Genomic DNA, 17,403 nt, shown 5'->3' on the forward strand with positions numbered 1-17,403 from the left:
AGCAGGTTAGCGAGGCTTGAAGTTTTAAAATGAGAGTAACAGATTGTCCACTATTATGTCGATCATGGGTGGAGATGTTTTGACAGATGAACATAAAATATTAAAAAAAGTTGTTATTCTTGTTTGTCTGTTAATATGGATTCCTTGTGGGCCACCCAAGAAAGAATCTATGTATAGGAAAGGCTATTGTTGACTTTTTCAAATCAGTCAAGGATCAATAACGGTTATATAGTAATGCCTGTCACAATAATTGTCTTTATTTATCCAGTCATTCATTTTCTTGCCCGCTTATCCAATTCACGGCTGTCCTAGCTGTCATGGGGTGTGACAGGTAGGGTACACCCTGATTAAGTCTACTGCAGGGGAAACACAGACAACAGTTCATCCTCAAATGTACACAGTGCCATGAAAAAGCGTTTGCCATTCTGATTTTTTGCATATTAGCCATACATTTCTGATCATCAAACAAAATGTAATATTGGACAAAATGAAGTTTTCAATGATTATTTATTATTTTTTAGACAAAAAAGAGAGAAAAAAAAGAGAGAAATCTACCTGGTCCTATGTGTTTGGGGGGGGGGGTGTAATTGCCCCCCATGTTAAATCATAAATTATCTTTGATAAATGCCAGGCCAGATGAATCAAGAAATCACTTAAATAGAACCTTTCAGACAAAGTGAAGTAGGCTGAAAGATCAATTATGTAAAACCTAAGACAACAAATACTTTTAACAGCACTGTACTTACCCACTTGTGAAAGGAAGCCGGAGTACCTGTAAGAAATAAAAATACGATGACACAGGCAGAACATGTGGACTCTACACAAAAAAGCCCCGACTGGCCAGTAGTTTCGAACGGAGGATTGTTTTCTTCTTAAGCTAATCGCTAACCGCTGTACAGACTTATTACAGACCTATTTATTGTACCCTGTATGGACATGGCCGTAATGTTTTCCTTTGTGTTTACAAGCATGTTTATTTAGATAAGAATGTCATGAGTAATTCAGGCAACAAATATTTTACCCACCGTAGCAGGATTTGGGTGTAGTGAGCCTAAGCCAAATGAACTCTCTCATACATGCATAGAAGAGAAAGAACACACACAGTGACAGTAGTCCAGGTGAAGTGATTGGTAATATATTATTCGAGGTTAATGGGCATTTTTCACAATGACTGTATAATTACGGTCGGGAAGTTTTGAAGACTAGGCCTGAGTATACTTGATCCCACTCCAGAGCTCTCTGAGAAGCATTCTGGGTGAAAGCTTAATGAAAAAGAAGAGCTCATTAAGGGTCTATGAGGTAATGTTTCTGTTTGCTCTGTGGCTTTTTTTTTTTTTTAAGCACGATTGTGCAAAAACTGCCAGAATGATTTTCATGGATCTTGTTGGCGAGGTGGCAAATGGGGAAAGGAAGAACCCAAAATTTGATATGGATCGAAGCATGGATTCGTGCAACACATGTCCAGTTTTATGAATGAACTGATGTTAGCAATGCTCAAAACCTTTTGGATGTATGCAACTAAACAGTCATTTCTACCACTAGCTGTACAGCTAACCAACAATGGATAGTGCAGCTCGTTGCCAAATCAACAGGTCAGGTGTCACCCATGCCCTGTTTGTTTTGCAATTCATTGTTTAATGATAGAACTGTGAAACTATTATTAACTCTGAAAAAACCCAACCATGGCGGCTCTGTGTGGACTGCTACCACTTCTGGTTTAAATTATGTCATTATTCCCCAGGACCTTATCAAGTCCTGCGATCCACACCTTTACCCGTGGCAGAATCAGTACACACTGTACACCTGTCCTGCTCACTGTGGCGTAGAGGTGTATGGCATGTGCTGTTGTTTGGGGAAAAAAAAAGTTTTTTTGTATCTAGAGAAGTCAACTGAGAGGAAGCAATCAAAATCCAAACTGCTGAGTTTGGATGTTATACCTTTGAATGTAATTTTTGTGCAGAATTCCTCAGATTTTCCATTTATAGTCTTTGCTAACAGTACGCCCTTTTGGAATACCATCAAAGACAAGTGACCAATGAAGCGGTCCTCTGTGCTGCTGCTAGGGATTGATTCGTGTTAAACATCCAGTGATTTGTCTTTTAAGAGGGGAGAGGCTAATATGATGCTGTCGAAGACCAAGAGAAACACAGACAGGCTCTACACAAATGCTCTCATGGCATCTTGGATGAAAGCTGGCTACAAGGAGACAGGTATTTTGTAGTTGAGAATCCCTGGGGATGGCATAGTGTTCCATGCACAGAGCTCATCACAAGAGGAGCTGCCCCGAGTGCCCTTAAGCCCTTTGTTATCTTGGGGTAGAGTGCAGTTAATTAGCAACAGTCTCTATAGCAACTGTGTTGCGGTACAAAACAATTTCTAATTTCTGCTTCCTAGCTTATTGTGATGTTTACCTGAAGTGTTTCGGATGTGCTGAGACTAGTGTTGGCTGGCACTGTGCCTATTCTCAGCGGCTAATTGTGGCAGCAACAGGAGATGCTACATCTGCATAGGCTGCATCGCCGGCATTTGCCATGTCTTCAGACTTTGGCGAATATTTTTAACAACAAAGGGAAATGGAGGGCATTGGCCCCTACCCAAAGGCTTACGACTCTATACTTGTGTAATTCACCTGCTGTGCTAGGCTGCATTCATTTACCCCAGAAATAGAGTTGATAAATGAAACAACACGCTTCACTCAAATTGTATGTTTATTCATTGAGTTATGTATTTGCACTACCCAGCAAGCTAAATGACAATGGTGAATTTTTCTCAGTCACTGTTTGGGGGAAAAAAAACTGAAGACCTGAATTTTATTCTACCTACTGACAAATAAATATGCAAATACATACTCTACTTGTAGGCTGTACAACACCTAAATATATATATTTATATTATTACTGCTCCTTCGCAGTTGAATACATTGTTATAGCTTAAAGGCTTTTTGATGGAGACTTAATCACTTACCTTGGAGATTTAGACTACTCCCTATGCTTGTATTATTGCGTCTTGCTGGTTTTGATAAACAGTAGCAGCAATAATACCATTATTTATTTTTCTAAAAATAGGAAACACAGTCTGTAAATGACCAAAAACCATACGTTGTAATGTTCTCACTGTAGGAGGGCTGCAGGACACGGTGCCTCCATCTGCATGTGTTACTTGATGTAAAGCTTTTCCTATTACCATTCTGCTGTTTGCTCTGACATCTCGTCAGTGATCCAGCCCAGACCCCTCCTGTGGGAACTAAGTGGCACTTGGTTTGCAGGGATGCCAAGGATGAGTTAGATATAATGAGCAGACCTGGCTTGCCCTCGATGGCCCAGCGCTGTGCTCCTCTGGGGCTCGTCTCATCGGGCCGAGCATGCTCTGAGACAGAGCGAGCGGACCTGATCCTCCCTGCTGGGCGGATAATGAGGAATTCTGGGATCAGCTCAGGCTCCCTGAGTCACCTGCATTCACTCAGAATGGAGTGTGAGGAACTTCATTGCAGGAGAGGCATCACACACCTCCAGAATAATCCCTCATTTGTTCCCTTGCCATTGTCAGTGTAAGACTACTGTGTTTTCACACACACGACAGTGAAAAAGTCCAATTTTTATGTCTCTCTCAAAAGGAGGAACTATTGAAAGTGTAAATAGTATTGATGCAGGTATGATTATGGAAGGAAGAAGTCATTTTGAGTTTCAAGAAGATTTAAGGTTGTTTTTTTTTTAACGTCAGATTTTTATAAGCTGGTTATTTATTCATCATGGTTCACTAAGTAGTCATATATTTTAGACTGACCCAGTAAAAGGAGGAAAACCTAACATGAAGCAGCTCGATTTGTCAAAGAAGGAGAACACTCTTCCACTCAGCAGTTTTTTCTGAGCTTACAGTCAGAAACAATCGTTTCTATTGATAATTCAGCTAATCTAAAAGAAGAAACGAGTGGCTAGGAGTCACTTGTCAGGAGTCACTAGGAGCAGGTGTATGTGAGAACCCAAATGTGTGACAAAGTCAGGTCAGGCATTAAATGGCCTTATCCTACCAGCTCCATAGCAAAAAGCACAGATGATATCTGATTGTGCTGATTCATGCCTAAACCAGACAGAGTATATATCTGGAACTGATGTGAACTGTCTCATGCTGAGTGCTTCATGTGATAGGGAACAACTTGTGATATTGCCCTGCGCTGATTCGCCTGCCTTTTTCTCAAGGTCATGTGTGACAACAGCTGAAGAATAAAGAAACAAAGAGAACATGTGAGAGAAACTCATGAGTAGTGTGAATCTCCAAAATGTTGCCATTTAGCTGTGGTGTGTAACAAGCGTCATTAAGAGACTAGCCTGTGAAAGCAGTTTTATATGATTGATCTGTATGGGTTGTTGGCTTTTCTGGTACCAAAAGCATCATATTTGGGGTATGAAAGGTCTGCCTCTTTAGTTTGGACACATGCATTATTTATTCCTTAATGACACACACAGCAGTTGTCGTTTGTAATTCAAGCCATTTTTCTGTTGTCTCTTTCAGTAAGCCTTTTGGTGATTGCACATGTTGTTTTGCACTCTGAACAGGATGGGTCTATTGTGAACAGCAGACTAGTCAAACAAGTGTATGGACGAGAGCCAGCAGGAACATCCAGATAACTGACGATTCTGATTATTTCACTGAAAATTTTAGATTTTCCTACACGTCTTTATCGCATGTATGCATGTTTCGGTGACTCCGAGAATGCAGTTAATGAGAATCGGGCTAAAATTGGACCCACATCTAGAGCTACTCTGTTGCTGAGCAGCAAAATTGATTTTGAAGTGGATTTTTTTTTTTTGTAAGTTTTTTTTCGGAGGGTAGATATCAGCTCACAGTCGTGTCCATGTTGCAGTGACCGAGCATAACGTGTTGTGACTTGCGTGAGATTACCGTCTCCTGCTCACAGCCTCCTGTGGTTGGGGGGTTCGTGCCTCACAGGGGTGCTTAGCCCACGCTGAGGTGAATAAGAAAATATAGGTATAAGCAGCGCTGATGCCGAGGAGACTGTGAGGAGATGTTACTGAGAAGGGTTTTGTGTAGAAGAGCGGGCTTTCAAAGCCAGAGAGTGCATTTTTTTTAAGTTAGTTTTTAGCCTATTTGATATATTCATGTGTATGCAATGAACAATTGCAAGGCATGCAAGCACAGAAAAAGAAACACTCCAATGCTTTAATGATCAAAGTGTATTTTATCACCTTAAACAAAAACCCCAAACATTTCAGATTTGTGCACATTCATGTTTGCCCATATCTGCATCAGAAAGAGACTTAACCAACAGATTCATGAGGCTGTTTTTAATTTTCCCTATGTTTGGAAGTGCACTGAATGGTTAGATTAGGCTGTGGCTCAGTGCCTGCCTGAATCAGGAGCACACGGGGTGTGTCCCTGCTCTGAGGTCTGTGTGAGGCCCTCTGAGCCAGGCTTCTGGTTTCAGGTTGCATGTTCCCAATTGGCTGCCTTTGTTTGACTAAAACACAGTGAGACTCTGGGCTTCTTAAAGATGCAGTGTCACTTTTTTAGTGTGCTCCTAAAGAAAAAAATAATGTTTCGTGGTGACTACATCTCATCCCATTGATGAAACACTTTTATTCTGATGAGATCATCTCATACTGATAGGACCATTTTGTGTAATCAACATATGAATGGAATCTGAATGCCACTGTTATGCTCTCATCCAGCGCGCAGGGACTACACTCCAGTGCTAACACAGACTGTCATCTCTTTCTTTGCTGTTAGTGAAATGGAGAAAGGTCTCTCAACACTGAGCAGCATCCCTGGAAACAAAAGAAGACAGCAGCTATATCCATGAAATTATCACACTTAATGATGTTATGTTGCGACCTGACTCTTAATATCATATATGGATAAACCTTGTAATGTGACATAAGAGCATACTTATCAGCCGGTGCCTCTCTGTGTTATTTTCAGGACCTATTTTGTATTTAAACCATTTCACTTTAAACCTCGGATAAATTATAACTTTGAGTCAAAATTCTCTCAGCTTGTCTTCATGATTACAAAGAAGGTGAGATATAAGAGCCCATCATGACCACAAAGTTTGACTTTTCATTTATACATATTGGCCACAGCCAACATGTCTTCCTTTGTGCTCAGATGCTGAATTGATCCTGAGAGATTGAAAATATTGATTTGACTCAGCGTCTTACTTTGTTGTGGAGAAGGGGGGCAGTGTACCTTCCTGACTGTTAGCACCGTGTTCACACGTTGGACTTGCCACACAGCCAGTTCCTCGGGAGACTCATAATTACAGCCGTCCTCTCAGATTAGTCCAGCAGCCTATCCAACTGTGGCTTTACTCCCTGGTCATTTATTTCATCCCTTTCCCTCTCCCGAGAGGCAGACCTCAACACAATGACCAGGCCAGCCTCTACAATAATGTATGTGATGATAAACACAGTGGATCCTAATTGATAGAGTGATTCAGACAAGGGCTAGCTGTACAAATTGGTCCCCTGTGAGTATATTGCACAGAGTTGGGACTAGCAGGTTTCAGCTCTGGCCTTGTTTGAAAGGTGCAGAGCAAGGAGAGAGGAAATAGAATGGGCTGGACCTGCTGAGTGATAAAGAGGCTGTCTTTTCCTCTGAATGCAGGCACAGTTCAGCAGAGGTTGGCTGCTGTAATCCCCTCAGTGTCTCCAGGAAGGCTCAGGTTAGTGACCTGCTGCTTTGTGATGTCTTGTAAGATTTTGAGAGAACACCTCACCTTTAATCCCCCACTGCTCAGCTAACACATTAGCTCAACTGCTCCTGACCCAGCCCCTGCAATAAAGCCTTTTATCTAGCTCAATAAGGTCATTTGAAGTTAAGTATTGATTTCTTTTGGTGTCCAGAGAAAAATGGATTTTTAAAGAGCTGTTAATTACAGTTGAACACTGCATTATAGTGAGAACTTAATTTCCGTGACTGGATTTTTAAACCTCGGTCGGGTCAGTTTGAAATTCAGGAAATAACCTGAATCCAAATTACTTGAAATTTCACATAAAGATTTTACGCTTGGCTAGTGTGAGAAAAGTACCGATGAGAATAAGGTGCAGTGGAAACGGACACAAATTAATTTTGATGTACAGAAAGGTGACAGATCAAATGGGAAAAAAAGAAAACGGTGAGGTCACCCCCAGAGCATCGATTCTACAAGTCTCTGGTGATCTGCTGAAGCAACTGAGCGCCATTCTTCAAATAGATATTCACTTAGTTGTTGGCTGAGACAGCTAACATGTTAGCCCCAAACCTCCCGTAGAGCTTCAGTTGCTCTAAATTCTGATAACTAGAACACCGTAGCGTGGGGATACTGATTCATATCATTTTTATACCCTTCAAACCATTCACCAACACTCCTAACTTGTGTGTGTCGGGGGTGGCACTGGTGCTTCGACAGACATATACCCCTACAATACCAACAGAAGAAGTAGTTAACAGGAAGCACATCTTTCAAACACAATGGTGCCCTTTTCTACAGAGTTGAAGTCTCATCCATACCAGTCTCTAGGAATCTTATGTTCCCTCACTGATGCAGTATAAATGTGTCAAAAGAGACAAAACTGCCACAGGTTTGTACTTTCAGTCATTCTAGTTTTCATGTGTTACACAGTAGGTTACAGAAATTGGGATGTGCGTGAGAAGCAGTAGTAACTCTTTTTGCATGACAACAACAGTGAGCATAACCTAACATAACTAAGCCTTTGGTAGGGATCAAGGGCTCTGTTTTTTCCCCTTTGTCATCACTGGTGCTCAGCCAGTCAATCATACCGATTCCCAATTGATTGCATGAAGTGTAGTCAAGATGCAATAAAAGAAAAAAGGTTTGTCAGCTGCACTTTAAATAAAACTTTAAGTTGCTTAAGAACATACAGCCGATCAGCTTTGACTTTGTGGGCAAAGGTGAGCTGCTGGCTGGTTATTACCCAGGACATCTTATTAACATGAGACTTGCTGTCAATAATCACCCCAGTGTCAAAGTAGAAGCGTGAACAGCTGCCTTGACTAGAGCGCTTACTAAGTGAGTAAACACAAATATGGCAGAAGTTGAATATGAACATTGTATTTTAGTTCAGGCTGGGAGGAGGATTTTTGTTGTTGTTTATTGGCAATTGAAATCACTCTATTCCATCTACAGTTTGAGTGTGGCTCTGCTGAAGAATGGCAGTATGCAACTTTGTAAAGAGTTTCTTAGCTTGAAAAACAGCATCTTGGTTTTAAGACTTCTTTAGTTATCAATGTAAAATTCCACAGTCATGATGGATGGTGCAAAGATAAGATCATCTAATCCACTTCAGATCAGGAATCTGTAGGAAAGGTCTGTGTGATGGCAAAGCAGAGGGGAATTTTTACATTTATGGAATTTGTGGTTTTTCCAAAAACCAAACAAACATACAGAGTACATAGAGCTACAGGACTTCCAGATACACCTCACTCACCAGCTCAGTAGGAAAAAAACACAAATGCAGTGAAGGTCCACTAATATAATAGTATGACCTGCTCGACTTCCCTCACACGGGCAGAACTTGATCAGCTTCAGACCAATAGTTTAGTCTATACTCCTAATATTCTCATACAGCAACAATGGTGAAAAGAAATTACACATTAGCTCAATTTTATTTTTCCAACTTTATGAAAAATTTGCACTGCAAGATTTGGTGAAAGAATTTACAGTTATGTAAAAAAAAAAAAAAAAAAAAAAAAAAAAAAAAAAAAAATATATATATATATATATATATATATATATATATATATATATATATATATATATATATATATATATATATATATATATATTTGAATATGAATATATATATATATATATATATTTGAATATATATATATATATATATACAGTAAAAAAAAAAACAACCTTTGTATTTACTCACAAAGTACATTTACACTTTCTTAACCAGTCAAGACGTCATTCACCTTTTCTCTAAATTAGCACACACATTTAAGAACTAAGACTCTCAGCAGTGCCTCAGTGTGTAACAAATGGTCATATCAAACTAAATAAAGTCACAAAAAATAGAAAACCCACTCAGTGTTTTGCCTCTCTGTCAGTTTAGAAATTGTCAGGCTTTGAAGTAAATGAATTGCTCTTAATTGTAGGCTTTCTTATTTTTATATCCCTGCTTTTCTTGTCTAAATGCAGACTGAATTGAGTTGTTTCCTGTGAATATGGGTGGAACACCCGTGTTCATGTGAGGCCAGCACTGAAAAAGCCTGTGAGAGTTTTATGAGAGAATTTAGAGACTGCTATGTGTAAATTATAGTATGTTAAGAGACTGCCATAATAATCGCCTTCCACTGGATCAAGAAAGTGTTAATTTCTAACAAGTTCAAATCCAGAGCATAACAAAAATACATTGCGTATACTACAACAATAAAACCTTTTATTTGTGTGCAGTGTACTTCCTGTTACATAATTAGTGGGTAAATAAAACGCATACATGGAGTGTCAGTTTATGAGAAGATGAAGCTTAAAGCTTTCCATTTTCGCCCACAGGCACTGGGATGGTTTGTGTTTGTGAGACAGTGCGAGTGTGTAGGAGGAGGAGAGATTTCTATTGTGTCACAGAATGGCAGTAGTGTTTGCGATCATTGTGGCGTCACGCATGCAGTGTCTGGCCTTGAAGTCTTTCTTATGGACTCGCACTGCCAGTCTGAGAGCCTAACAATGCAGGGAGGGAAAGCACTTGTACAAGCAGCTGGTGGACTGGAGTCAGATGTTATGATGAGCTGATATTATCTTCTGTCTTCTACAAGAGATTTCATAGCTGAAAATGCTCGACTGCAGCAGAGCTGTGACCTGGATTGTTATCAAATGGACAGGAATAAACTTGTAAATGTTGGTGCAACACTTTCCTCAGGAAACACCTGCCAGGTCTGGCCAGCTGCAGGCATTTTATATTTAGTTGTAATTGTTTAAGCTTACATAACTGACGTATTGTGTTCTCGCCATATCAGTTGCGTGTGATTTTTGTTCCTTTGAGATTATTCATCGCAGAGGTTGTGTGCCTAGTCTTTGACCTCTCGCTAAGGGCTAACATAATGCTAAACTGATAGCATGCTGTTTCCCCTGCAAAAAGGGCACTGTCAATTATTCTTTGAAGTCTCAGGTTCTCCTTCAGTTGGCAAGCTGTGGTTTCCCATTGATATTTCAAGTAAAAGGCTTCTTGCCCCTGCCTACTATTCCCAAAACCTGGGACGAATGCCTTCATATTGTTGGTTTAGTCTATTATGATGCTAATGTCTGCCTGAGACCCTTGAGTCATCTATCACGGATGACAGGAAAGCTGGGGCCTTTGTGTTGGCTCACGACACAGGCGCACACACGTGCACATAAGGAAACAAACGCGACTGCGTAGAAGTCTAAATAACTAACTAATCCAAAAAGCTAATGGAAAGATTTATAGCTTGTCAGTAATAAGAGGTGCATTGAATTATGCAATTAGTGCAGCTAATTATTTTCATTCATTAATCATTTGGTCAAATACGCCCAAGCCTTTTTCACAAAAGGTACAAGATGATGTCACCAGATGTCTTATTTCACCAACCGCTAATGTAAACAGTAATTATGAGACAATTAAAAGCTGTCAACAGATGCTATTGATTAGTAATTCTGTGTTCGGTTTATTGCTAATCAACTAGTTGTTCTTGCGCTAAGTCTACCTTTCAAAAGCTGTGAAGCATCTTAAATAATTGTCCAACAAGAAAAAGTGCGTACAGATCCACTGAGAGATGATTTCAGTGTTATTAATATGGCCTCTGATAATTTACAGCCTTAATCTATGGTTATTAATGTAGCTTCGTAATGTGCTGGTCAGTACTGTGTGTTGCCTTCTGTTCTGTGAGGCTGCCCGGTCAAGGCCTAGCTAAACACAGACAGTCGAGTGGTAGAAGTCACACACATGTGGGCAGTCTGCCGACTGCTTCTCTGCCAAGCCCGCCGCTGTTTCATGGCAAAGTGCTGGGCCAGATGTGACTGTGGTTGTGCCTGCATGAGAGAGGGGGGAAAAAAGTGCTGTTACAGGAAATGAAAGCTTTTAAAAAGAGGAAGGGGAAAAAACTCACAAAGAGCTGTAAACTATTGTTCTTGCTCCTTAGGAGGTTGCAATCGAGCCAGGTAAAAATGTTTAATATGCCATTACTAAAATTAGCTTGGTATTTTTGTTACACAGGTTACTTTCATGTTTATTTGCCAGTAAAGATTCAATTTACTATGTTTTGGACATAAGGATTTTTCTTTTTTGGTTTGATAGGATAGGTTAAAGACAAATGTTAGTCGAAAAATGAATTTTAGCTGAGGATCTGTCTTACTCCTTAAATTAGGTCTGCAATAAGCTGATCTCATTCTGCATTGCATTTATATCAATAATCCTAATTCCTTTAACCTTACGATTTGAAGAAAAGCTTTTCAAATATTCTTCAAACAATTGGTCAGTTCCCCACTCCAGTCACTTGACAGGAAATTAACTTGCCACTGTTTTGGTAAATTAATTATGCATTTATAGTCAGAAGGAAAGCTCAGCTTGAGCAGTTTGGAGGCAAAGTAAGAGATAAGGTTGAGATACTTTGGACATGTGCAGATGTCACTTAAGTGTTGGTGATCCACCAGTATCCAGCTCTCTGAAGCAGCAAGACCGGTTTTTATTGTCTGTTCCTTTAGAACTCAAGCTTTTCTATAGACTTTCATTTTTAAATATGATGTTTGGATTTCAAGTGTTGTGAATGACATTCTAGAAGTGTCTGTAAATACTGCTTTGTTCAGTGGGATAAAAGAATGCAAAGCCTGAAATGTGCATATACAAATTCATTCATGTTCTTCTATGAGGCACTTTGTATCAAAAGGCTGAAGGAGGGAATCGATTTTTTTTTTTTTTTATGAAATAATGTAACAAAAAGCCACATAGTGCCTCTTCCAGCTCTTACATTTGATCTGACTAATGCTCGAAATCTGTTATTCTCAATTTTACACACACACATTATTTATATATACACACACACACACACACACACACACACACACACACACACACACACACACACACACACACAGAAGCACAACTTTATTAGTACAGGATATAACTGCTTTTGGCTAGAGTTAATAGTGAAGATAACAAGACGTTATCGGTCAGAATCTTAATGTTTGTGTCTTTGATGGTCGTGCTCGTTGTGGACCTTTTTTTAAATGTCAAGACACTGGTTTCATTAACCCCACAGATATCAACCTCAGATAATGGCATATCAATATGTTTGCCCGTGTCAAAGCTCACTCTTTCTAAAGCTAATCAGAGCTAATCGAGTGAGACACAGAGGACAGTGCTTTATGAAGTGTGTTCAGTTTCTTAAACTGCTATATTCGTCATGTGATTGGTTTTAACATTCCACCATACAACAGTTTAAATAATTATTTAAAATATTAAATGTAAGGGAATTTGATTATATGATTTCTTCTACTGAAAAATAGTAAATTTCATATCTTTTTGGCCAGAACCGTAACTGGTATGCAACTGAGTTAAACATTTTCACAAATAAAAAATAAAAACTTTACAGAAAACTACAAAATTAATACATTAAATGAAAGACAAACAACAATATATCAGGGCAGAATTTAAGTTCTAGTTTCACAAATATTTCTGGGCTCATTCATTTTAACTACAATTACTGTTATTACGGTTGTAAAGTTTAAGTCTTTAAATGTTGATTTAAAAAGTGGCAGTTTTATTGCTTTTTTCTGAGGTTGGTTCGTAGTGGACTGTGATAATGCACCCCATTGTTATTCACAAAAGAGGGGGTCTATCCGAAGGTTCTTGGAGAAAGGTTGCTGAGCGCCAAATTGGATTTCTGACGGAACGAGGAATCAGCTACTTGGGGACGATCCAGAGAAAGTTGAGCCGCCATCTCTTTGTGGGGCTTCTGCTGGAGTGCCATTCATATGTGTCAGATCCTCTAGAGTCATTCAGATTCAGAGGGAAGGTTCACTCTGGCCAGTTTTAGGGCTCCAGCTGCTGAACAGAACAAATCTGCTCAGGGGTAACGCTATAAATATTTAATCCTTTTGCCATTTTGCTTTTTTACTTTGATTGACAGGAACACCCCATAAAGAGTTAATTTCCTTAGCCCTCTCGCAGCTTTGCTACAAGGCCTTTACTTAAGCCTTAGAGGCTCACTCTCAAAACTCATAATACTAAGAACAAAAAGACAGGAATCCATACAGACAAAAAAGATCTCCACCTCTGGGTATTTCCAGAGTCCTATCAATAATATTTGTAAAATCATTAGGCTGATTTAAAAACTAAAAAAAGAAAATCCAACACAATAACTACAAGGTTCATATCTTAAATAAAATTAATTGTTTATCTTCAAATCTGGCATAAAAGAAATGTAAGCAGATGTTTTAAGTATTACATTTTATAACCTGTGTATGTAAATTGCCAGTGCCCATTGGAGATGGGCGCTTGAAAGCAGAAGAATCAAGAGGGAGTCTTTATTGCCTTTACTTCCCTTAATGCATGTGAACTCAGTGCAAATTAAATTAACATAACAGGACTTCAGTTAAACAGTTTATTAGCTTTGTAAAGTGGATTTACCAAATCAATGTTAGTGCTGTAAATTATTGGATCAGCATATCCTCAACCTAAAAACCCCACAAATTTTAATTTGCTTCAAACATTAGTATTTTGTTTTTTCCTGTGTAAAGCATTTTTTCTTTATTTTGTGGAAAATATTGCACCTGGTAAAATTCAGGCATGAAAGCAGAGCTGCATCCAAAATGTTTTTAGTCCTAAATGTGGACGGGTCACTTTTTTTTTTTAACAATTGTTTTGCAGCACAAACACAAGCAAGAAAAAAAAGAACGCAGGCTAGCCAGGGCCCACTGAGCTTTTTTTCCAGCCTGGTGAAAAGAATGAATAATTCAACAGTAAGCAAGCTTTCAGCTGGTCATTTGTGTGCTTTGATCTGGGAATCAGGAGTTTGCATGAATGCCTGTATTGTCATGTTGTGCTGCCACAGTGCGTGAATTATTGAAAATAGTGCAGGTCCCTGCTTTATCTGGTAAAGTTTACACGGCAGGCACACTGGATAGACACGATGGATGTGTAAATCCCTAGATGTTGTTAATGTGTAGAGTGAGGTCACACAGCAAGGGTTATTTGGGCCTCTGCTGCAAAAGTGTTCAGTGTGAAAAGAACTTCAGGGTCAAGCAACAAACTACAGGTTGACATCACAAGCTTCTTTTTGCACCAAAATGTGAAGGTGTGGCACAGAGATGGGTATTTTAAAGTGTTAAAGAGCTCTGGTTGCTGAATAGTATGTTTTTTTTCTATTTAAACTTACAAAGCTGGGTCTTTTACTGTATTATTCAAGAGGCTATACAATGCTATATGATAAGCCAGTTTTAGTCATTCATTTCAACTTCCGATTAATTCATTTATAAACTTTTAGTTTAAAAAGGTATGATGTATAATAATTGATAACTAAATGGTGGAGCTAAAACATTAGTGATTAGTTTATTATTTCATATTAAACTATAGCAAAAGCAGTTGTTAAATGATTTAATTTGTTTTCTTTTTAGCCAAAATGTTTTTTAAAAAATCACAAAATATTTTATCTAAAAAGTTTTTAATCAATCAGAATCAGACTACTTAATTGTTCTCATAGAAAATCACATCGTCACAGTTGCTCCGTGACAGCAAGAATGATAGCAAACAAGTTAAAGCACCATATTAAATATTAAGACATGACATGGAAATGAAATGGCAAATACAAGACAACAGAACAAAACTTTTAAATTAGTTGGGTGAAGTTGTGATTTAAAAAAAAAAAAAAGATCTTATGTATCAAGCATAAATTAATAAATTTGTAAAACCAGTTAGTCATTCTTAGTCTTGTAATTCAAACTTTCCAAATGAATAAATTGTTATTATTGTTACTTAATTGTTGATGCCTTTCAAAATAAGACTTCCGCTTTGTCATTACAGACAGGTAGAAAATGTCTTTCACTAACCTTCATGATGTGGCTTTGTCTCAAGTTTAAACCTCTAAGATTGACACTTGTGCGCCATCACATTTTGAAGCCCCCTGTGCGTTGCTCTTAACAAATTGGCTTCCCTCCCTAACTCGCTAAGATATGGCTGATTAGCACATCTGCAGAATGCTGCAGTCTATTGTGTCATAACAAAAGTAAGACCTTTAATTGATAATGGAAGAAAGGTAGAAAAATGTTTCATTATATTGAGGGTTCGTTGAATTTCATAGAGAACTACAGCAAATTTATGGCATTGGTTAGTTACAGCTGGACACATAATTAGAGTGCCTCCTTACCTATAATTTGTGTAATAGTTTTGGTTGGCGGCATGTTATTACCATATGAAAGGGCTAAGCAGGGGTCATGTGCATTGCGACAGCAATTAGAGCAGAGCTGAGGGCAGAAGAATGTTTGGGGCTGTTGTTAATTGGAAATCTCTACAAAGCTATGCTTCAATTATAATTTAGTCAGAGCAGCACTGTTTTAAGCCCAATGTATTCAGTTGCCATTATTTTCTGTAATAGTATGAACAGCCAGGCCTGTTTCCTTTCAAAGCATGAGGCTTTGAAGAGAATGAGATTGAATTAGATTAATTTTAAAGGCCTTGGTGCTGCCGCTGTGAGTTTTCTTTATTCATGCTAATGTCATACGATGTTGCCATAGAAAAACTGGATCGGGTTTGTTTAGGAGATACACATACTCTTATATTTAGAGTTACAACCATAAGTTATTTTATTCTTATCTATGAATTTAGGTATACATCCACCAGACTGACATTTTTATAAATTTTTCTATTTTCAGAAGTACAATACCGTGGTTTTTAAGAGTATTAGCCGCATTTATTAAACAGTGGCACGTATTCTTCAGTAATTATGCAGATACAGAGGATAGATTTGAACAACCGTGTGAAGGACAGAAATCTCCAATCCACCCCACTATAAAAAAAATAAAATAAATAAATTAAAGAAAGCCCCGGGGAAGTGTGTGTTTCCTAAAGAGGTAGTTTTAATTATAAACTGCTACTTTTTTTTTGCTTGTGATTGATCTGAGTGTTTGGTTTTTGTCAAAACCTAAATTCAAATCTATTTTTTAATAAGCATGCTTGTGTTTGATTGTTGAAAAACTAAAATCAGAAGCAACCAAAGTCTACAGATAAGTGTTCAGACTGCAGAAATTTATACTTCTTGTTGGTTTTTATCTACATTGCTCTTCATTTTCTGGTTTCTCCAGGTCGAAATGAGCTGATAGCGAGATACATCAAGCTCCGGACTGGCAAGACGAGGACGAGAAAGCAGGTTAGATGAGACGTCTCTGTTACATAAGTGTGTTTGAGGGCTGTCAAATCTGAATGTGTGCACACTGCTGCCTTTGTTTTAGAGGAACAAAGTAAGACAGAGAATAAGGCTATGCTAACTGTCAATAAGATTTCTAGGACTGACAAAGATCCCCTGTCTCCCTGTCACTGCTGTGTTGCAAGAAGAGATTATCATGTTTTCACACTATGCATTTAAACGTAGGCAAATATATAAATAATATATAGGTTTTCTACACTGCTTATGGGTTGTGGAAGCAGGTATTATCTGAGCTGTCACAAGAGGAGAGGCAGGGGTACACCATGGAGGAGTTGCCAGTTTATCATAGAGACAGACAACCACACACTTTCAGATCCATAAAGTCAATTCAAGATCACCAATTAACTCACCATGCATGGCTCTGGGCTGTGGGAGCAAGCTGGAATAATCAGCAGAAACCAACCACACGCAAACTCAAAATCACAACAAAAAAAGGCCCAAACTGAACCGTTTTTATGCGATTGTCTGCTATTTCACCACTGTGCTTCTTATTTTTTGGTTATTGGGTTAACACATTTCTTGGCAATTGAAAATGTAGTAGTTCTGTCAAATTCCCTTTGACAGAACTGTTGTAAAAAGAGCGTCTGTTGTAAAAACTCTGCCCAGTCAAATAAGCAGACTTAACCACTGTGGTGAGCACTTGTGCTAAAAGTAACTTAGTAGTAGTACTAGTGGCCTTATTTCTACCAATCTCTACACGATATTGAATAGTTTTAATGGTGCTTTAGTGACTCTACGAAGCCCCTGATCTTCCCTCTAAACAGGAACTTCCCTGCATGACTACTGACTTGAATGACAGTGATAAACAAGTCAGTGTTTACAGTGACATTCGATCACTGTGTGTGAATTGATCAGTCTGGACCAGAGAGGTGTGGTTTGTCTCCTGTGTCTCATCTTCTTGGCACAGAATTGGACAAAAAGAGGGTTGTTTGCGCCGAGCAATACCAATAAACACGTATGATGTTACTTTAAATATCATGTACAGCATGAAAGTAATTGATTTAGTTA

General features: G+C 38.6%; 1 protein-coding gene across 7 annotated transcripts in view; it reads left to right on the top strand.

The window, feature by feature from the left end:
• The window catches only part of tead1b (TEA domain family member 1b), a 49,369-nt gene that overhangs the window by 16,292 nt on the left and 15,674 nt on the right, over window positions 1-17,403 (top strand). For all 7 annotated transcript variants that reach the window (XM_084934270.1, XM_084934279.1, XM_084934287.1 and 4 more), the window contains exon 4: window positions 16,274-16,338. In XM_084934270.1, coding sequence (XP_084790396.1) covers window positions 16,274-16,338 — 65 coding nt within the window. The remainder of the gene's footprint in view (window positions 1-16,273; window positions 16,339-17,403) is intronic.

Source organism: Perissodus microlepis, chromosome 1 (assembly GCF_051167445.1).
Source record: "Perissodus microlepis isolate ML-2025 ecotype Zambia chromosome 1, ASM5116744v1, whole genome shotgun sequence".
Taxonomy (NCBI): Eukaryota; Metazoa; Chordata; class Actinopteri; order Cichliformes; family Cichlidae; genus Perissodus; species Perissodus microlepis.